At 36.0% G+C, this 22,958-nt stretch overlaps 3 protein-coding genes and 2 long non-coding RNA genes across 6 annotated transcripts; 3 read left to right on the plus strand and 2 right to left on the minus strand.

Annotated features, from left to right (window-relative positions):
- Positions 1-6,320: 6,320 nt before the first annotated feature.
- On the plus strand, positions 6,321-9,291 carry LOC129252878 (dnaJ homolog subfamily C member 3). Its single transcript, XM_054891018.1, has 4 exons — positions 6,321-6,809; positions 7,071-7,184; positions 7,248-7,447; positions 7,543-9,291. Exons 1-4 carry the CDS (start codon positions 6,713-6,715, stop codon positions 8,626-8,628), a joined length of 1,497 nt encoding a protein of 498 aa, XP_054746993.1. The 5' UTR covers positions 6,321-6,712; the 3' UTR covers positions 8,629-9,291.
- A 1,590-nt stretch (positions 9,292-10,881) lies between these two features.
- LOC129253018 (uncharacterized) lies at positions 10,882-13,613 on the minus strand. The gene has a single exon (XM_054891232.1). It carries the CDS (start codon positions 13,291-13,293, stop codon positions 11,335-11,337), a length of 1,959 nt encoding a protein of 652 aa, XP_054747207.1. The 5' UTR covers positions 13,294-13,613; the 3' UTR covers positions 10,882-11,334.
- A 4,231-nt stretch (positions 13,614-17,844) lies between these two features.
- LOC129253291 (60S ribosomal protein L35a) lies at positions 17,845-18,924 on the plus strand. Its single transcript, XM_054891597.1, has 4 exons — positions 17,845-17,910; positions 18,256-18,471; positions 18,525-18,752; positions 18,814-18,924. Exons 2-4 carry the CDS (start codon positions 18,262-18,264, stop codon positions 18,835-18,837), a joined length of 462 nt encoding a protein of 153 aa, XP_054747572.1. The 5' UTR covers positions 17,845-17,910; positions 18,256-18,261; the 3' UTR covers positions 18,838-18,924.
- Positions 18,925-20,731: 1,807 nt separating this feature from the next.
- LOC129253292 (uncharacterized) lies at positions 20,732-21,720 on the plus strand. 2 transcript variants are annotated; one of them, XR_008583706.1, is made up of 5 exons: positions 20,732-20,802; positions 20,926-21,175; positions 21,238-21,352; positions 21,417-21,544; positions 21,605-21,720. It is a non-coding gene; the product is annotated as an uncharacterized LOC129253292 (long non-coding RNA). The 2 variants fall into 2 exon arrangements; XR_008583705.1 differs by lacking the exon at positions 20,732-20,802 and having other exon boundaries at positions 20,848-21,175; positions 21,605-21,717.
- Positions 21,721-21,731: 11 nt separating this feature from the next.
- Positions 21,732-22,567, minus strand: LOC129253293 (uncharacterized). Its single transcript, XR_008583707.1, has 3 exons — positions 22,241-22,567; positions 22,026-22,167; positions 21,732-21,944 (listed from the first exon to the last, which is right to left on the minus strand). It is a non-coding gene; the product is annotated as an uncharacterized LOC129253293 (long non-coding RNA).
- Between the last annotated feature and the right edge of the window lie 391 nt (positions 22,568-22,958).

Raw genomic sequence — 22,958 nt, forward strand, 5'->3', positions numbered from 1 at the left:
CGCTTCAACGTAAAAGGAAGTGTGGTTTCGCTCGGCTGCAAATTTATACGAGGCAATAGAAATCGCCTTCCCTGAGCCCCTCCGCATAACACTTCCGCGTGCAAAAAATTCGGATGCATTTGTTTTATGATAAGCGTGTGCCATTCACCAACACAATTATACAATTTTTTTTTTTTGCCATTCGTAAAATTTCTTGGATTTGCAAAAGTAAAAATTTTTTTTCACATATCTTTACGTTTTAAAAAATTTTAAGAAGAATGGTAAAAAAAATTTTCAATGTTCATATTCATATATGATTTGATAATGGCTGCATACATAAAAATATACATACATGTACACACATAGAGTACCATACAAAGAAAAAAAAACACTTAAAAATGTATATCTGTGTCAAACAGTTCGTCGATTTGATGGGTAATAGTGTTCTTTTAAATGATGTTGGGCATCGTCTATTACTATAAAATTTGTCTGAGAATAGCCCAAATACAGTTTACCTTTGAAATAGTATCAAATAAATAACTAATTTGTCTCTCTCTCCTCATTTTTTAAAACTATTTAAAATTTTGAGTTTTGCAATATATTGTAGTTCAATTGTACCATATATGAACGAAAACAAAAGTGGATGCTTCTACCAATCATATCCAATACGTGACGTTTCAAACATTTATCACTTACTTACCTGCTCTATTCCTCCACTTAAAGTAGGAACTCTTCTACGAACTCTTCTTGGTCGTCCTCTAGGCATATTTTAAAATTAAATATGGATGTACTTTTTTCTTAAAATAAATTCTATTTCGCATCTGTCCAAAACTCTTTCTAATTTGCACTGTTACCGTTGTTTTAAGTGAATTGACAAATTTCAAGTCAATTGTCAATTCATACCAATTATTGCCATCACAACAAAATTTTGAAAAAAATTCGCAGCACCCGTTGGGACTATGTTCATGAATACATATTTATTAGTAAAGAGAAAAAAACAAAACAATTATTGAGAATCCAAATGTATACAATGCTGTGCTCATTAGAAAGAGAGCGAAACAAAGCAAATGTACTCATATATGTATATGCGTATATTTGTGTGTCATCCCGCTTTGCATAGACATCGCTGTTATATGAAAATTTTGATAACTTTATACGCAAATATTTCATGAACAAATTAACCAATTTTAATTTTTATAATTTTCCGGAAATATGCTCATCAAAACCTTTCTTTTGATATATATTTCATATCTGTACATATTGTAGTTTAGTCAGAATAGGCGCCATGTTTTAAAATAATACTATAGAAGATGGGTGCACAGCTTTTCTTCAACAAATCCTTTTTTACGTGCGTGCGGCACCTACAAAATATACTCGAAATCGAAAAAAATCAATTATGCATGTGAAACATTTGAAGTAGTTCGAATTTGTTCCATATATAGATTTTCCCAAAAGAAAAAAAAAATCGATTATAGTTATAGTCTCTGCGGCATGAATTCTAGTATGCTTGTTGTTGTTTTTTTTTATTGCATTAGAATGAAATGAGTGGGCCCTTTTTTGTATTTCATGTTGAGAAAGGAAATAAAACAAAATAAATAAAATAGCTGCATACTCTGTTTTTCCATTTTCACAAAATATTATGAAATATTGAACACGTTACAAAAAAATCTTATCTGCATCAGATAAGATGTGGGTGTCTGTAAAGTTGAAAGTACGTCAGAATTTTTTTATACACTTTAAATAATCGAGAAATTGGAAGTGATATATCGATTTACGCAAAAAAGAAAAACTATTATGTTTACATATATATACAGTATTTTTTAAAGATCTTGAGAGCTTAAAATGATAATACAACAGAAATATTGTTGGAATGAATTTTCTCTTCATTATAGTCTGGTAGATAATTTCATGGCATTTGTTTTTTGATATACCCGCCGCGGCTACGAGTTACAAGGTCCATTCGATCCAATTTTTGACTATTTTTTCCAATAAATCTGACCGTATGGCGTCAATAGTAAAGTGTAATGTAATGTGGTAAAAAACGAAAAATCGGCGAAATACTCTATGAACTTTGCGAGCAGATTTTGTTTTTTCTTAAAGTAAATTTCCACAATTTGGAAGCCTTGTTCTGGCGTTAAACGATTCAAGATGATTTGCCAAACCATACTGCACAGAAATGTCAACACAGTTTGCCATTCTCAGCTGTGAAAACATAGTTATCTATATCGATAGTTCTCATGCAGCTAAAAATAAACACCCGACACAAGTGAATAATCGAAAAAATTGGAAGTACACCGTATTTTTTGACATATTTTGCAAACATGGCAGGTTAAAAAAAATGTTTATAGAAATTATTCAATTCGTGTTTATAACGAAAAAATCCATGCGTACTTTCATACAGAATGTACTTGTGCATCTATAGTTAAAATGTCAAGCAATTCTTTCAAAATTCGTTCAAGTTATTTTACTACAGCAGAGAAAAAGGAGTCTAAAATTTTTGATACAAATTAAAAAAAAAAAATTCAGATTAGAAGTATTTAGACATTTATATCAATTTAATCCTTCGAGTATATAATTTTAAAGGAGTTAAAGGAACTTTTAAGAAACAAAAAATAACTTTTTTGGAGTGTTTACAGTAGTCTAATACGTTGAAAAGTACCCAGAAAAAGTTAATTAGCAAAATTATTTTAATACATCGAGGGGGTTGCTGAACACTTTAATAATAATGGAAGAAAAAAATTTGGCTTCAGTGGTCCCGCGTATTCAAGTTCGAAAGTTCGTTTTCCCCGCCACCTGCGAGCACAAAAATCCTGGGTTGCGCAACTCTTGCACCATTTCTAAAAGATGTGGCTGGCACTTTTTCTTATGGCTGGTTAATGAAAGGAATAAATTAATGCACTCTTCGCTATAAAATATATTAATTTAACTTTTTACATCACCTATATTGATAGCAACTATTGCTAAACAAGCAAAAAACAAGAACTAGAAGGAGAGTTGACAAAGTGAATTACGAACGCTGTGGAAGTACGGTAATTCGCGAATGAATGAGTGCTAAGAGGTTTTTGGTAGTCGCATGCCAGCAGTCATTAGAATTTATGAATATAGGTATATCATCGACTATTATTATTTAGTTTTTTATTTGCTTAGAATTTTTTCAGTCCGCCTATTTATGATATGATGTGAGAAGTGTTTGTAGGTAATAATTTTTACACCGTATATTAGTCAGTTAGCCAAAGCTCAATTTAAAAATTTCAATTTCAAAACTAGACAGCTGCAGCAAAGCGAATTGAGTACTGGAGGTGGCATCTTTCCAATACAGTTACATACTTTATTTTCCGCGAGTTTTACAAGTCTGACGTCAAAAGGAGGAGAAATTACATGTTTGTAAAAATTCAGTGAATGGGTTGGTAATATTGTGATTTGTGAGATTTAAACTAAACAAACTAATAAAAACGAATTGCCATGTGTTAAATTGCGAAAGCACAAATTCGCAAACACCGCTTTAAGGTGTTTGGCCGAGCTCTTCCTCCTATTTGTGGTGTGCGTCTTGATGTTGTTCCACAAATGGAGGGACCTATAGTTTCAAGCCAACTCCGAACGGCAGATATTTTTTATGAGGAGCTTTATTCATGGCATAAATACACTCGGAGGTTTGCCATTGCCTGCCGAGGGGCGACCGCTATTAGAAAAACCTTTTTCTTCATTAATATAAAACCTCGAAATGCAGTGCTTTTGCGTTTTTATGCGGAGAAAATCACTGAATGAGGCTGTACTAAGATCAAAGGTTGCTCAGGAATGTCGGGCAGCCCTAATGATATTAGTGTCGTATTCAAGGTAAGCCTTATTTGTGTTCCAGGGCACAGAGATATCGAGGCAAATTCTAAAGCCGATGAGCTAGCCAAGAAAGGTACTACTCTTCAACTGCTTAGTGATAGAAGTATCATTGGGATGCCTCTGGCCACGAGCAAACTACTAATCAAAAACATCATTATTCAAGTGGCCAATAAGTCATGTACAGATGAAGGCGCATGTGTAACAGCTAGGCTACTGCTTCCGCAAATAAATAAGAAAAAGGCAAAGGCCTTCTTAGCCTTAATAAATGAGGTTCCCGAATGGCACAGTGGTATCACAAGTGACGTTGGTCGTACGGACCGACTACCACCGTAACCTAATCTGACCATCGACAAAACACAAGACAAAAATAAGCGGAACTACGAGGTATGTCTTAGAAATAATAGGAATGGCCTGTATATATGTATATGCACCAAACGCCAGCGAGCACCGGCTGTTTATCTCGGAGTCTCCTCTTTCGAATGCAGCAGCTCTCGCTTCTGTGAGCATATCAGCGTAACCATGGTCTTCTTCACACCAAGTGAAGCCAAGTCCTTCTACACCTGATCTTTCCAATGCAGAGGAGGTATTCCTCTTCCTCTGCTAACACCAGCTGGTACTGCATCGAATACTTTCAGAGCCGGAGCGTTTGTATCCATTCGGATGACATGACCCAGCCAACGTAGCTGAGCGATTCAGTTCTGTGGCTTGTGCCCTGTCTGAAACCTCGTTTGGTATAAAACGGCTCGGAGAGATCATTCCCAATTCTGACGGCGGTGATTGATCAACGTCATCTTGCATAGCCGTATTAGACATCGCGGCATATAGGCAACTCTTTTTCATACTGTCGAATGCAGCTTTGAAGTTGACGAAAAGATGGTGTGTGTCGATTATCGTTTCATTGGTCCTTTCCAAGACTCTGCGTATTGTGAATATCTGGTCGATGGTGGACTTTCCAGGTCTAAAGCCACACTGATAAGGTCCAATCAGTTAGTTGATGGTGGGCTTCATCCTTTCACACAATACGCTCGCTAGAACCTTATAGGCAATATTTAGAAGACTAACCCTTCTTATGGATTGGGCAAAGCACACTTAAATTCCAATCGACAGGCATGCTTCCATCCGACCATATTTTGCATAGAAGCTGATGCATGCACCTTACCAACTCCTCGCCGCCATGTTTGAATAGCTCAGCCAGCAGTCCGTCGGCGCCCGCGATTTTGTTGTTCTGTAGCCGCGTTATCGCAGTTCCGTCGTCAACGATTGGGTTATCAGGATCTTCCTGAGATGAGTTAATAGATGAACAAACAAATACATATTAGCATTTAGACGAAAGAAATACAATTATAGCAAATATAAAGCTTTTATTTTCTATATCGCCTTAGATTCACTGCGTGGACGAATAGTGGTAAGTGCAGCGTTTGCCCAGTTAAATTTAAATCGTTTTGAAATATGGAAAGATTATAAGCAATAAAAAAAAAACGAGATGTATTTACATACAAAGTTGGCTCTTATTCGAGGTAGGCGAATTGAGTAGATTTGTTCAAACATAGTTTTCAGTTTTAAGTTGAAAATGTATAAGAAAATATAATTTATGCCCTTAAAAAATTTAATATAATATACAGTAGGTTCTGTTTTTATGCGGCTTTTTTTTATGCGGTTTTGAAATAGTGCGGTTTTTTTTTAAATTACAAAATGCATGTCGACCTATCGGGAATTGTACATATAAACAAGATTCTAAACCAGCTAAGCAAAAACTCATCACAGATTACATCAGAAATGCTAACCCTACAAGTATGGAAGATATATAAAGATATAATTTTCAAAAATACAATATTTTGTTTATGCGATTTTATTTAATTATTTCAGATTCATGCGGTCTATGGAACGTATCTATAGTAATAATATGGGACTAGTGCCCTTTTTTATGCGATTTTATTACATTATTTCAGATTTATGCGGTTTTAGCATTTGAAACGTATCTATAGTTTTACTATAGAACTAGTAGCTTTTTTTATGCTGTTTTTTTTTATGCTGCTTCTTGCGGAACGTATCTACCGCATAAAAACAGAACCTACTGTATTCATAATGAATCAGATAAATATCGATATATGTAATACTTTTTAAAATTTTAAAGAAATTCTTAATAATAATATATAACTTTAAAATCTTTCAAAGTATGATTAGCTTAGCTTTTAGATAGATATCTTTACGCTTCTATATTTTGTAAAGCTGACTCAACTTTGAACTTCAGCTTCGTATTGTTATATGAGGATCTTCCTACAGCCGCACCGGAAATTCGTTGTCAAATAACTGTTTTAAAAAACAACAACAACTGCTTGCAAAAAGGTGAATTGTCAAACAGTTGATAACATTTCAATCAACCAATCAACGACAACCACATATAGAATGCAACACTGCAACTCGACTGAAAATAAGTATCACACTATACATCTCTGTCACACTCATCACTTTTAAAGCATATGTAGTATCGAGCTATTGCCCTGGAACTAAAAATATTTTTGACTGACGTGTGTTTGACAAGAGGCCATCGAAGAAGCAAAAAAATTGCGGCAGTAGTATTTATTTTATTAAACGCTGTTTAGTGAGCATTTGGTTGGGTCATCCGGTAATCGGCAATATATAAAAGTACAGAGAACTTGATTCGTAATATTAGCAGAAAGATCTACGAAAAGTGGGCGTCGAGGTCAATGTGTTAGCAAAACGTACCTACAAGAGATCCAAGAGTGCGATAGAAACTTTTTGGAAGTCAGTCTTGGAAACAGCAAGAAAGAACATTTAGAAAGTGGCAGCTTACACGTAGCATTTTTCTTTTTATTTGTGGACTAAATAAAATTTAAACAACGCCCGGTGGAGACACCTCTGCTGAGAGATCATCACAATGGTAGTACCGCTGAATGACATGCTGCCTTTCGCCAGCGGTGAAAGAAAACTGGCAGCTTGCGTCTTGTTGTTGTTATTAGAACTATTTCTAGAAGGTAAGGCCTTTTAAGATATTAAATATATGCAAAACAAATAGAAAATTGCAAGCGATTAATCCACTTCATTGCTTTATCTAAGCGCCAATTCAATGCAGCTCCAAAATAATTGTATTTTCTGTTTTTATTTGCATCTTCCATACATCGCTTTATTGTCATTCTGCCAACTGTGCAAACAAACCATTTCTACTGCTGCATACCAAAAATGCTAACCACAATGTATATAACAACAACAATAATGAAAACATAACCTTAACATAGGCGCCGACGCAGTGTCTAGTCAGGCTGACATTGAAAACCATCTGGAACTGGGCAAAGAATTTCTAGCGCGTGGACAGCTCTCAGATGCGCTTACACATTACCATGCCGCTGTTGGTGAGTAATAGCAAATATTACAATTCTGAGCCAGTAAGAAAAGTTGCGTTTTGTTTGACATAGAGGGTGATCCTAGCAACTACTTGACGCTTTTCAAGCGTGGCACTGTTTTTTTGGCGCTGGGCAAGGCACGTTTCGCCATTCAAGATTTTACACGTGTACTGGAACTTAAGCCAGATTTCACAGCGGCACGAATGCAACGCGGTATTGTGTATTTAAAGAGTGGCGAGTTCGAGTTAGCCGCGGAAGACTTCGAGCTTGTGGTAGGTATAAATGCAAAAACGCGATTCCAAACAGCGCATCATTATTATTATTGTCATTTACCATTATTATCACTTTCCTACCGCATCTCTCATAGTTACAAGAAGATCCATACAATGAGAGCGCTAATGAGTATTATAGACGCATTGATGCTGCTATTGAGCAATGGGAATTAGTGAAAGATCTCAAATATCGTGGCGACTCACGCAACATTATTCCTATGATTACACAACTGCTCGAGATCTCCCCATGGTCTATTAAGTTGCGACAGGGGCGCGCCGATGCTTACATTGCCATAAATGAACTACCCCCTGCCATTTCCGATCTGCGTTCAGTGAATAAACTCTCACAGGACAGCACAGAAGGTTATTATCGTATAGCATTGCTATTGTACAAAATGGGACAGGCTACAAATGCACTCAAAGAGATTCGTGAGTGTCTGCATCTTGATCCCGAACATAAAGACTGCTTCCCCTTCTACAAAAAGCTGCGAAAAGTGGAAAAGAACTTGTCGAATGCCGAAAACGCACGTGAGGAAAAAAATCATGAGGATTGTATATCTTATGCTGAGTCTGCGTTAAAGCAAGAGAAGGAGGAGAAAATGATCATATATGAAGCTAAACGACTGCTGTGCGCCTGTTATACACGTGACGAACAGTTTGCCAAAGCTTTGAGTCACTGCAAAGAAGCACTCGAAATATTGAGCGACCCGCAATTATATTGTGAACGCGCTGATGCCTACATAGGCTCAGAGATGTACGATGATGCCATACATGATTATCAGAAAGCGTTGGAAATGGACGATAGTTTACAGCGCGCTAAAGAGGGTATTGAAAAAGCGAAAAGACTGCAAAAACAAGCGGAACGACGCGATTATTACAAAATTCTTGGGGTAAAACGAAACGCAAATAAGCAAGAAATTATCAAAGCTTACCGCAAAGCAGCCCAAAAATGGCATCCAGATAATTTCAAAGATGATGAAAAGAAGATTGCTGAAAAGAAGTTCATCGATATTGCGGCAGCCAAAGAAGTGCTGACCGACCCCGAGAAACGAAAACAGTTCGATATGGGTCAAGACCCGCTCGATCCCGAGGCAAATCAACAAGGGGGCTTCCGTGGCGGTAGTCCATTTGCGCACTTCCATCACGGGTCACCGTTCCAATTCAAATTCCACTTCAACTAGATGTACCATTATCCTCAGGCAAAAACCATAGGCAAACATACATTAGCACATACCTAGCCTAAGTCGATTTGTTGTTAGGTCTTTTCTATTTTAGAATATAAGGGTGTATAGAACGTGCATTGCTACTGTTGCCATGCGATCATGCAAGCGCTAAGCGTGCATTATTTGCATGCAGTCGCTATTGTAGGTATGTTATTTTTTTTGTTTAATTTAATGCATAGCAGAAATATAATATTTACAAAACTAGCAACCGATATGTAGGTATGTAATTGGTTTGAGGCGCCCTATTGGTAAAGTTAGCTCTTAATTCTAAATGCTGTAACACAATAAACGCTCAAAAGACTATTTGCGTACGCACCTGACTTATTTGCTTACTAATCTTAAAGTTTTTTCACGTTACATCGCGGCGCTTAAACTGAATACAATCTGAATGAAATATTTTTCGTATAATTTCAAGTAAATTTATTTGTAAATAGTAGGCTAAATTAATCAATAAACTTGTTCTATTTCTATTTTTTATGTTAAAAAGGAAATATGTATGTATTTATTTAAGTAACCGTACTAAATTGGAAAGCTAAATAAAGCATTTTAATGTTATGAAAATAAAATGAAGAATGTTTATTACATAAATAAAACTAATTTTTAAATCTGTACAAACTTAAACGTGAATAAGTTCTTTGTTGTTGTTTTTGTAATAGCATGCATACATTATTTAAGGCCCGCTTGGTTGGCGTGGGAACTGATATGTTATACTTTATTAGGGGCGACTAGCACGAGTATACAAAATAAAAATATATGGAAAAATTACCAAAACCCTAAGACATTTTTTCTAAAGAAATAGAAATATGAGTCCATTATTAGCACAAAGTGCATATGCATACATATACACTTAACCCTTTCGCTACATCTTTTTATTGCGCCATCCAAAAAATCCAAATTTTTGTCTGAGTATTTATTTTAGGACCAATAACAATACAAATAATTTTTTTTTTTTTTTTTGTTAAGTGCTTTTTTTTAATGTTGCCATATGGCAACAAATGTTTTGTATTCGATTCAATCGCAAATAAACTTCTTCTGCAATCTAATGCAAGTTAACACCTTACGAGAAATTTGTTGCCATATGGCAACAAGCTTAGTTTTAAAAATTAGCACAGCTTTTAAAGCTGCGAGCGAAAAAATATTTATATGCCAAATAACAGATTGAACATTTTTCTATATAAAAAATAAATAAATAAATAATTGGCGCGTACACTTCTGTTAGGTGTTTGGCCGAGCTCCTCCTCCTATTTGTGGTGTGCGTCTTGATGTTGTTCCACAAATGGAGGGACCTACTGTTCCATTGCCTGCCGAGAGGCGACCGCTATTAGAAAAATGTTTTTATTAATTTTGCTTTCCCCGAGATTCGAAACAACGCCCTTTCGGTGAATTCCGAATGGTACATTTTTCTATATACTTTATTCAAAAATTGTTGAAAACATTTGCCCAAAATGCCTCAAAAATCTAAAAATGCAAAATACAAATTTCAAAGTGAAGTGCTACATATATGCCAGAAGGCTTTCTTTAAAAATGTTGTATTACCGATATATAATGGACGGTTATTATTTATTTTATTTCTGTTTAACCATTAAACTTCAATTTTGAAAATATGTAACAAAAAAGTTGATATTTTTTACAAGAGAGTGTTGACGGCCTTTCAAAGTTTTCTGTTGCCATATGGCAACAATATCGCGAAAGGGTTAAAATGAAGTTGTTGTGCCTTTTTTACCAATGACGCCAGTGTGTGTAATCTCTTGAGTTGGCAGTTTCGATTGCTTGCGCTTACGCTCCCTCTTCTTTTGTTAGTTTATTTGAAGATATGTTGTCACAGCGAATTCAGATAGCGCAATCTTGAGTTTTATCATTCTTTTGTATACAGAATTAAAGATGTCGATTCTTTTGGTAAAATTTTCAATGAAATGAACGCATAGTTGGGTCTTTATCGCGGCAATTTACGCAACCTGAAAAAAACTTGAACTTGAAAGACCCTCTATATCTTCCAATGAATTTTATGTACATATATTTACATATGTATGTGCATACATAAATGCTTCGCTTAACAAAAATTAAACCTGTCTACAGATAGCAGATTTGTCACTCACTGTAACACATCTAGCAGCTTTTGGATTATAAGGCAGTGACGTATTGCCAAAAGTATGGTCTAATCTAAAAATAACGATGACGTCAACTCTACTAAAATACACATTAACACAGTGGTTTTTGTTTGTTGATATGCGTCTTAGCGCTTTATTACTTTGAACGAAAAATAAATATATCGTGATATACATGTAAACACACACGAATATAGTTTTCTAATACAATTAAATGCGAATATCAATGAATAAAACAAGAAAAAAAGCAACCTGCACCTTTAAAACTGTTGCTATTTGGTCACCATTATAGACATAGATTTGCATATACATTTTATATTGAGTATCTCTATCAAATATTGTATGTAGTTGAATTTAAATGTCAAAAAATGTTCAGTAAACAAAAACCTATTTTAAAGACAAATTTCTACTAAAAAAACTAATACGTATAATATTTCATAACATTAATTTTGAATACAGAAATTTTGTTCTATTAACTTTCTTGTAGGTTTTACTTTTATTATGTTTTAGGTAACTAATTTATCTGCCAAAGTTAGGATTTTTACGGATTTCCTACACATCAGGGCTGTACTTTAGCGTCCACCAGTACATCGTCATCCTCCATTGGCGTCTTTTCAATGAAGAATACATAAATGAAAACCGCTCCTGCGAATATAGCGAACATGTACATCATTTGTTTAATGTGATATTTGCGGTCCAACGTAGCAATGAAGTTTTTCAGCGACTCATTGACATCGTCATCGTCATTGTCTGGGTTTAATGAGCGAAGTCCTGCTGGTGATTGGCTGTAGCGTGGCATTGGCGCTGCGCTTAGTCTTGCCGTATTACTGCGCCGATAGGGCACACGTTCCTGTATTTTATTGCTGCCATAGCTGCTATAAATTTTCTTTGCATCTGCCAAATATTCTTCCTCTTCACTATCTTGCACATATATTTCATCCCCAGATAGTTTTTCGCCTTCCGAGCCGCTATCGGGTTCATCGATGCTGCGAGTGTAGCTTGTATTGAAGCGTGTAGTTGTGGAGTAGCTTTTGATTTTTGGTGAGGATGGTGCTTTTGATGCTGCAGCACTGGGTACGTACGTTTCTCTAGCAAGAGGACTGCTATTGTAGCGCGGGGATGAGTATAGAGGGTCGCGTAAAGTAGATTGCAGATGAGGTTCAAATGGCAGATTGGCTTCTACACCATGCTGAATACCTGCAAGGTAGCTTGAACGATCGCATTTCGTACCAGCAGCAACATTGCTGCGATCGCAGTCACCAGCGCCGTCATCTGCTGGCTCATCGCCATTTTCTACTTCAAAGTGTTTGACTTCTTTTACTGGTGTTATTTCCTGATAGTATGAAGTGGTAATTACACCTGATTTGCTCAGGGAAGGTGCCCGGCCCGAATGTGTAGCTTGTTGAGAATTCGGCATAGAGGAGGGCGAAGACGTATACGATGGTGCGGTAATTAAATCTGTAGGTAATCGTGGGTACAAACGTTGTGCATCAGCTTGATTGTAAGTCGTAGTAGTCACATTTGATTTAGAAAGAGCAGTTGGACGCTTGAATAATGGTTCTTTTGCGGTTGGTGAAGAGCCAAGAAATCTGCCGCCTTGCGTCGATGAATGACTGGCCATATTCTCAATATTGAAAGAGGTCGTTGGCGAACCTGCGTTGTAAAAACCAAATGGTCTATTATTAGTGTGTTCTTGAGGCGATGAAAATAAGCATTGTTTTGGCGATGCATTCTCATCTTGCTGATAAGTGGTGTTAAGCGTACGTGTTTGGCTAAATCCCAAATTGGGTGAAGCGGCTTTATAGGCACTAATAGGAGTTTCAGTGTGATCACGCATGTAAGTATTGCTAAGAACATGCGACTGGTTGAAATCTAAATTGGATGTAGTTCCTTTGTACCCACTGCCATGATTTTCGCTTTGCTGTGTAGCGCTATATTTTCCGCTGAAGTTATATCCTTGATTCAAGTTTGCATTTTTGTTTAGCTTGTTGCCCGGACCAGATTGACGTACCTCAATATTATAATCATCATGTTCCATTTCAATAGGTATAATACGCGCATTATTGCTAAGTCCAACTCCAACATTTGCATTAGCATCAAAAACTTTGCCTTGCTGTTTTTTCGTTATAACGGGCGCGACAATCGAGCGTTCATTGTTATTTACTGATGTATCAAAAGTTACATTGTGTCCTTTGGGCGATTGTGTCCGCGGTCTATTCTTTGTTATAAACTGCTGCCTTTCTCTTTCCAGTTCTTCTTCATCACTGGAAACGTGCAGCGTCACATTTACAGTCTTGCGTCGTTCGTTTGGCGTAGATTTTTGTTTTTTGTTGACCTTGGGTGATGCAGCCGTCGCACCACCGGTTATTGTCTTGATCAACTTGCGTATAATGACATCGCGAGTAGAATCGGCTACTGGTATATTCATGCCATGTTCGACACATTTATAGTGCAATTCCTTATTGTTCAGTGCCTCTAGTTGTGCACGCAATTCAGGGAAATCAACTTTTTTACTCATATTGATGATTTCAGAATTTACCCGGCACTTACAAGTTATATTCCAGTTTTACTTATTAATGACACGTACAAAACTCAAAACAAGTTCACAACGCAAAATTACTAATCCAAATGATGAAATGTTTTTGTTTTGTTAGATGTTGTTGTTTTTATTAGCACAGATACCTCGATGGGACTGCCAGTTCAGAAAAACGCGGAATTTTTCCCAGAGTTGTATCCGCTTAGTTAGAAAATTGTTTACTCACGATTTTTCTATTTATTTGAACTAGTGCCATGCTGTTAAATCAGTTTAATTAATTTATTTCGAACTTATTGTAATTTAAATTGGTAATCATCTACTTTGTGGTGTACCTATATGAAGAAATTAGTTAAGATAAAGTCACTGTGACCAGTGTTGCCAGTCTATTACAATTGTAATAGATCTATTACATTTGTTCTCAGTTTATTACGATATTACACTTCATATGAAATCTATTACAATTTCCAATTCTAAGAGGAAACAGGAAAAAAATTGTTCATGTTTTAAATTACAATTTCAGCCAAATTTTGAAAAAAATGTTTTATAAAAGACGTATTAGGAAACCTTCTTTATCCATCGCTGCTTATGTAAGTCCCATTGTTAACAAGAGAGGGCGAGCAGCAGCCATAAAAGTAAACATGATGTATACTAAAAGGACATATGTATGGAGATATTTTTGTTTCATTCGCCCTTTTGACAATAATTTCTCCGCTACTGCACATCGTCAATTTTGAATATGTATAACAACACGATACAACACGTTGCAACTTGCAACGTGCGCATTGGCCGTAAAGGCTTAAAATATTAAACCCGCTAATGTTGGAAGAATATATGTTAATTAGTGATATCCTGTGTTACTGACTGTGTTATGACGTTTATTTGACTCTGCCTTTCTGAATGAACTTTACTGCTTTGTTAGAAGTTTATTCAGTTCGAGAATTGTCACTGTGATGAGCATGTCAGTGTGATAGTGAGTGTTTTGTTTTCGTTTTAGTCAATTAAATCCTGTTGATACATCAGTATGGAAAGGTGAGTGTTTCTGAACATTTTCTCACGTGAAATAATTGCGGATTATTTTTCTATTACTATCTATTACTTTTTTGAGCATCGCTTTAGTACGCTGCTGCGATTGGTTCTGGCAACACTGACTGAGACTACCAATTGTTGCGCATGGACCCCATTATGAAGAAGCAAAATATTTTTTCAACTGTCAAAAAGTTATTTCAAAGAAACTTTTTTTAAATGTTGTTATTTTATATCACTAAACACACGAGAGTAAATACACTTAGGGTAACGAGAGCTCTAATTCTTTAGCTAGAATGGGCTCTGAGACCAACTTTCTTGGCCCGTTGCCTGTTCTGCCACTCCCTTCTGCAGCCATCAAAACCACAGTTAGCAAATGGGTTACTCTAACCCAGAAGCTAGCTTGGCGGGCTAAGAGAGGCTGCAGATGGATAAAGCTGATGTTACCTGTTATGTCCGATCGACCTGTCATGGTCGATTAAGCAGATGGGACTGTAGACAGCTGGTTGGACTGATAACCGGCCACTTTCTATGGGCAAAGCACATGGAAAAGGTAGGCATCTCAGACAATGCCCTCTGCCCAGCATGCGGAGAGGAGTATGAGACGCCGGACCGCTCGAATCAGGCTTGAGGTCTTTGGCACTGATGTGTTAAGAAGCGACCACCTTGGCTTCTTGGCACCACAAGATTTATTTCGTAAAAATATTGATCTATTACATAGAAAACACAGGGTTGTATGCCAAAAAGTATGGTTATTATTTAGGATTATTTTATAATCTCAAAACTGTCCCGTGAAAGTTTTTTCTTTTAATAAGCGAGGAAAAGGAGTGAGAGAGAGCTATATCTATATATATCTTAGATACACTTTAGGTTATTTTTCCTGAGGTTTACCTTGTGGTTGCTAATTCCTAGTTAGAAATAACACTGCCTCCTTTTTGGCGCTTGTTTGTTGGTGCCAACTTGTAGGAAATATATTTTTGGTGCCTAATTTTAGGCGTTATATTTCCTTGTGCCTACTGTACAGTAGACGACGCGAATACTTGTTGTCCACGTGGAATTCGGTTATTTAACACCAACCAATCTGTCACCGCATACAACAACAAAATATTGAATGGAGCAAATGAAAAAACAGTCTCCATAGCGAAAGACGTATATATCGGCAGCACAACAGCTGAGCAATAAGCCTTCGTACGTCAAAAACTACACAAGATGTCTATCATAGACACTGGAGGACTACCATATGAAACTGTGTTTGTGATTGGCGTACTGTACATGATAGCAACGAATATAGATGTGGCAGACGGCTTGGCAAATGGCGCAGTGGGCAAGTTAGTGCATCTCGAATTTGATGACAATGGAGAAGTCACCGTTGCATGGCTTGAATTTCCGGATTGCTCTTCTACAGGTCAAAAATCAGAAAAAAAGTTGCTGGTCATGTTGCAGCGCATAATATCAGTAAAACAGCGGTACCAATCGGACGATGCATATCAACAATCCCGCTTAACAACAACAAAACGATTAACGCTAAACGATTACATTTACCATTAGTTTGTGCTTGTGCGACGACCATTCACAAGTCTCAGGGAAGCACGTATTCTGAAGTTGTTTACGAATATGATAAAAAACATTCGCAATCATTAGTTTACGTTGCTTTATCACGAGTCACTTGTATTGAAAGCTTGTGGATTATAACGAACGGAAATGATTTTAGATTCTACCATGGTCGACGAGCATCAGTCAGTATGTCTCATTTACAAGATGAATTCCGGAGACTATCATTAAATAGACTGGAAACTGTGGATAAACAAATAATCGATTTCATGACTCAGAGAAGAGGGCTATCTGTATATACTCTTAATTGTCAGAGCCTACGAGCACATTCCGCAGATTTAACAGACTCTGTCATCCGCAAATCGAGTATAGTACTTTTGTCCGAAACTTGGTTAAACGATAACGAGGATATTAGTATACCAAATTTCAATTGCGTCATCAAATAAATATAAGCAACTAAATGTTAGAGCTGGCGGTGTGGCAATCTACCACAATCAAGATGATAGCGTAAATATCGTCACACCAAACATGGAAATGACTGCAAGGCAGTCTCAGTCATATTCATCAACAGTCACACCAGTTGGCGCTGAATGGAAAAACTATTGTCATAGGCGTCATGTATATCTCACCGAACCAAAATCTTTAAGACATAATATATTCTATTCACCGCTCACTACTGGTTTACAGCCACGCAGGTGCAAATGCACTTGGAAGAGGCAAAGACAAAATTCTATTGATTCTCGGGGGAGATTTCAACGTAAATTTCGGATCCAATGATTCTTTGCCGTTGATTCAATTTCTTCGAGAAACATTCGGTTTGCAGATAAACAATAACCCTAAAGAATCAACAACAAAATCCGGAACTACACTAGATGCAATTTTCACACGTTATCTAGAAAATATTGAATCACGTACATATATTTCATATTTCAGCTATCAGAAACCAATTATATCAGTATTACCAATTGAACCACCAACAGATGATAGCATAATGCATATATAGTTAATGAAATCCAATTTTGGTTACACAAATTTTATACTGTTGTATTTCTTTTGAAATTATCCCTGTCTCCTTCTCTTCCTCTCTCGCTCTTTCTCTCTCTCTCTCTCTCTTATTCACACTCATTCACACACAGAAGTTTCACTTCTACCACGTGTACGATGCTGCACATGATTTTTTTTTTATTATAGCCTGGTAGATAATTTCATCAAATTTAATTTGATAATCCAGTCCAATTTTTGACTACTTTTTCCAATAAATCAAGCCATATGGCTTGAATAATGCAATAAATCGATTGCTAAGTTGCGCCATTTTGTTGTAACCAAAAGTCGGTGATGTTTTGCAGATCAATTTTTGGAAACACAATTTTAGTTAGCCTATCTAGATGACGACCACCATTATCCGTAACGGCAGCTGCTTCCTCATTTCGCAAAAAAATAAGGGCCGATGATGCACAGATTTTTTTTGCAAAATATATTTCGACAATTCAAAGGTGTTGTTTTGGCTTTAAATCATTCATTATGACTCGCCAAACCTTACAGAACACAAATGTCAATACAGTTTGCCGTTCTCAGGTTTTAAGCCATAGTTAACGATATCCACAGATTTCATGCAGCCAAAAAAAAAAAACACCTAATATATTTGTGTTGCTAGAGCATTTTTGAAAACTGAACGAAAATGTGTTTGCTTTTTGTAGTCGCAGTCAGATTATGAAAGCTTTTTTTCAAGATTCATTCCGGAAAAATTCAAAATAACTTTCTGTAATATTTTTGGGGGTACCCAGAGAATTAAAATATAACTGACAGCTAAATGAGTTAAAAATCACTTTCTTGTTATGCCTGACATGTATTATTAATGAGTATAATATTTACAAGGCAACTGAGAGAAATTACATCACTGTATCGATAAATATGATTGAGACTTTTCGGAGGAGCCAATAAATTTCCCATCAACTGTGTAATTTTGACATTTCATTGCTGCGTTCTTATCCTATTTTCTCTCTTTCGCCATTTATAAAGTTTCCGGTACGTACGCGATTTTTCTACCACTCATTCAATTATTTCAAAAAAACTTTAAAATCTTAGAAATCGCATAAATATTACTAAAATTACGGCTAGAAACGATCAATAAAATATCATTCTGTGTATAAAAGTAGTTGGTTACCCAATAGCAACAAAATGAAACTCGATGTTAATGGATGAAGAATTCTACTAAGAAAAATATATTTGTAAAGTGAGACGATTACGGGGTGTATTTACCGATGGAAAACATGTTAAACTTTTGGGTGGCCGATTACTCACGGAAATAACTTCTTAAAGTGCTTTTACAAGTTGGAATTAATTGAAATTGTTGTTTCCTGCTAATTACAGTTAACTATGGCTGACACACAAGCAGCTGCTGCACCAGCTTCGAAAGCCCCAAAGGCTGTTAAGGCAGCCAAGGCTAAAGCCCCAAAGATTGAAAAGCCAACCGCACCAGTTTCTGCACCTAAATACAAACGTCATGGACGTCTTTTTGCCAAGGCAGTGTTTACTGGTTACAAACGTGGACTGCGTAATCAACACGAAAGTCAGGCTATCTTAAAGGTGAGTAATGAGATGCGTGCAATTTGCTATAATTGAAATCTGTTTTGATGCAGATTGAGGGTGCTCGTCGCAAGGAACACGGTCAATTTTACATTGGCAAGCGTTGTGTGTACGTTTACAAAGCAAAGACAAAGAAGTGCGTGCCACAGCATCCTGAACGCAAAACCAGAATCCGGGCGATCTGGGGTAAAGTGACTCGTCTGCATGGCAATACCGGATCTGTGCGTGCACGTTTCAACAGGAATTTGCCTGGTCACGCAATGGGTCACCGCATTCGCATTGTAAGTATCAAGTGAAACAAAACTACAACTGGATAGTGCTAATATTACGAATTTCTTACAGATGCTTTACCCATCGAGGATTTAAGTGATTATGTTAATAATTAACTATAATTTGACTTGGAAAACCTGCGTTTTTAAACAAATAAAAAATAATTACCTTTAAATCTAGAAATGTGAGTAAATTTCTTATTGGGATTGAATGAGGAAATAAAGGCAATACCATTCTGTCAGGAAAAAACCCCTAATAAGTAGTACTAAAATCAAGCAGGGGAAGTATTCGCGTAACAACACGGATTTATGTGTAACGGTCATCATCCATAATAGTAAACAATAACAAAAAGTGCTCGGGAAAATTTTTCCTTATTTTGAAAGATCAGTAGAGTATACAGTTTAGGCAATGGAATTGATAGAGTCAACTTTAATTGTAATTTTCTTGTCTTTCGATTATCTTTTCTTGTTTCCAATAATAATACGGCAATACTGCTGTTTCCGTGGCGCCGCAATTTAATGGCGGATTCTTATAGAACTCGACAAAAAAAAAAAAACGAAATGAAAAGTAAAATTTTTTGATATCTCGCTTAGTTTTTAAGTAATTTAATGTTAAATTTCTCTAATTTAGCGAAAAGTTGGTGTTGCCATACACCTGAAATAAAAACGAAGTTCGTATGCAGAGATGTTCAGTAGAAGGTTCATTGTAAAACTGCAGTATTTTTTGCTGTAATTTTAAGTTGAGAAATAATTTTGAAAATAAAAACGTACAACTTATTCAAACTTAAAAACAATGATATTAAGCGTATCTCAAAAAATAATAGAGTAATTAAAATTAAATTAATTAACACAGTATTTTTGCGTAGAACTCTGTATCGCGTGGGCGGCCTTCGGCCGCGCTTCAAAAAAATAACCCTCATCAGTCCAACTCCGGCTACACAATCCACAGTATTTTTGCGTAGAACTCCTTTTCGCGTGGGCGGCCTTCGGCAGCGCGTCAAAAAAATAACCCTCATCAGTCCAACTCCGGCTACGCAATCCACAGTATTTTTGCGTAGAACTGATTTCCGTGTTAAAACCATTGAACCCAAAATTAAAACGTCATATGCGTGTATGTGGTAAGGAGGCACAATAACCCCCATCCCCAATATTAACACTAAACTTAAATACTTAATTTTTGTTCATATTTTGGTTCATATTTTTGTTTCATTTGCAGGCATCCGGCAACACCATACTGTCGTCATTCCAATCTTATTCGCGTTTAAAATTGGAAAGTGACTGTATGGACAAATGCATTTGCATTTTATTTTAATAAAAATAATTCGAATATAAGGATAAAAATAAGTAAAAACACGCGTGTGAGTGTATATTTCGTGAATTTTAGTGAAGTGTTAAAAAATATATAGTGTAATGTGGTAAATTATAGTGAAGTTCCAAAGGGCATTTTGAAGGCCTTTTTTATTCAATATCTCGAAAACTAAGCGAGATATCAAAAAATTTTACTCAATCATTTCGTTTTCTTTTGTCGAGTTCTATGAGAATCCGCCATAAGATTGCGGCGCCACGGAAACAGCAGAATCCCCATAATAACAAAATGGCGGCCGTTAAACTGCAAGTGTTTCCGTTTTTTATGGCTGGCAGTGAGGCGATTCAAATTGTTTCTACATTATCAGAAGAATATAATTAACTAAAAATTTATTTTCGCTTATATATACATATGTACATATATTTACTTAACGTATTAAAATTTAATCAATATTTGAATATTTTATGCTGTGTGTCGAGTGGCCACTTCCGCTAGATTTTCTAATTTGATTTTTCCCAATTGGGCCATGCTAAATTTCCAGTTTACAATCCCTGAGCCCAAAGCGAATTCATAGAAGGTGATTTCGCTATTGCAACAACAAAATTTACATGTATTTTGTTCTTGCTATTTGCTAGTTTGATTGAGAAAATTTCATGCCAATGCAAGGTGGATTTATTATAGGTGACAGCATTCAGCCAGCTGAATTTTTCGCCGTAGATATGGCTTACGTCAAAGTGATATGCTTTGTTTGTATTGGTATGTACATTCATACATATGTTTACATTTGTGTTTACTGAGCTATTGATGCAAACATTTATTCACGTTTGCCAGTTTATTGACTCGCGGTTGTTCTTTAATTTAATTAATTTAAAATTTTAGGACAATTTATTGTGGCTGTATCATTGCTAGACCGTGGTGAATCATACAAAACACTGGTTCGACTCGCTGCTTATCGAAAGACGTTCAAAGGTCTACAAGAATTGACAATAATTTTATCTGGTTGTGGTTTATATACTGCTGAAGCTGCTTTCTGGCTTCGGATTATCACCTCTTCCCATATGGGTACACCGCATGATCAAGGAAAGCGCCAATGAAGCATGAGCGTGGTCACAAGAAAATAAAATGGCTGGTGAGAAAAAGCAGTTTCTATACAAACATTTTCTTTCCTATATGATTTTTTCTATAATTTAGATTTGCCTCATCGCAATAAAGCAACCAAAATTCTACTAGCGTACGTAAATATATAGCAAACAAGCTGCTAAGTCTCAACGCTTTTATACCGCAATGGCTCTATAATGACTACAAGGTATGAAATTTGCTATAAAAACGTTTGACGTAATTTATTAAAAACATATATATTATACCAACAGTTGGCGAATTGTCCAGAGCTATTGTATTTGTTCGTCTAACATAATCCCTTAATTGAACTGCCGAATTACCACATGCACTGTTGGAAGCTAGAAGCGAATACTCAGTTTCAGATATCAAGTATAAGCAGGTATGCATAATAATAATTCGAATAATAGGCATAAATAATAATTTGTTTTTAATATCATAGGAGCTCACAAATTTAGAGCACGATACCACACAGCGCACAGCAAATAAAATATCCAAATAAATGAAATAACATTGATATAAATTTAATTAAATTAAATACTTTATTTTTAATAAATTTTTCAATGTTCAAAATACAGGCTATAAAATCAATAAAGTTGAATTATATAAAATGAATTCACAAGCATGTTACAAATTTGTTATCCGGAATCGCGATCGATTTTCCACAAAAAACATGAAGCAAACTTTTTTATGCAATGTGGTATGCGCATCTCAACAGTATTTAGAATGAAGTCATCATAGTCATTAGCAGCCAAGGTGGATTTCTGATAGCCATCAATATCCTATGAGGATATAGAATTACACATGTAAAAATTGCAAATTAAAAATGTGATACAAATACAATTGAGCTCAATATTACATACATTACTTTCTGTACGCAGTGAGACTTTAATTTTGCCCTTGTTTCGAAGTTTTTTTGCGTTATGTTTCTCTATTTTAAACTCTACTGCGTCCAAACTTCACTCTCTACATTTAATTTCACCTTATGCATGTTCGTGGCAAATTCTGAAATATGTATGTATTAATAATTAAAATACCGCAAACTCAAATGATTTCTTTCATATCCGCAAGAACTTACAACTCACACATAATAAATCCATCTTGCACATAAGCTACATACGAAATCTTCAATGAACTGTGGGAAATGTAGCGACTTTTTATTTTGTGACTATTTCCAGCGTACGTTTCACAAGCAAACCACACTGCAAATGAACAGCTGATTTTGACGTGATGCTTGGACCAAACGCAAGAACAAATACATGTACTTTTACTTATATGCGGTTGCTGTCACCTATAATAAATTCGCCTTGTGTCAATGTAAACTAACAATTAGCGCAATAACAAAGACATACTATTCTTTGAAATTCAAACAATGAAAAAAATCAGCTACTCTAGCGAAGTTACCTTTTGTAAATTCGCCTTGATGTGAATCAAAACATTCAAGGCGAATTCATACAAGGTGGTACTCTCTGGTGGTACTACTAGGACAGCTGATTTGTTTTTTTTTTTTGACGTGATAACGTCTTATAATTCGATTTAGCCGGCTGCACGCACGAAAAAATGTGTCGTTACCTTGCTCATTTGTAGTTACCTTGCTCATTTGTCGTTACCTTGCTCATTGCCGTTACCTTGAACGGACTGCAAGCGAAAGCGCGGAACGAACAAAGCAAACGAACGGCAACGTTCGACATCTTGCTCTCTCCTACTTAAGTGAGCGTATGTGAATTTATATACAAATGCGCATATACATGCATAAGTACATATATAAATTCACGTATTTGTATTTGCATATGCCT

This window comes from Anastrepha obliqua, chromosome 1 (assembly GCF_027943255.1).
Source record: "Anastrepha obliqua isolate idAnaObli1 chromosome 1, idAnaObli1_1.0, whole genome shotgun sequence".
NCBI lineage: Eukaryota > Metazoa > Arthropoda > Insecta > Diptera > Tephritidae > Anastrepha > Anastrepha obliqua.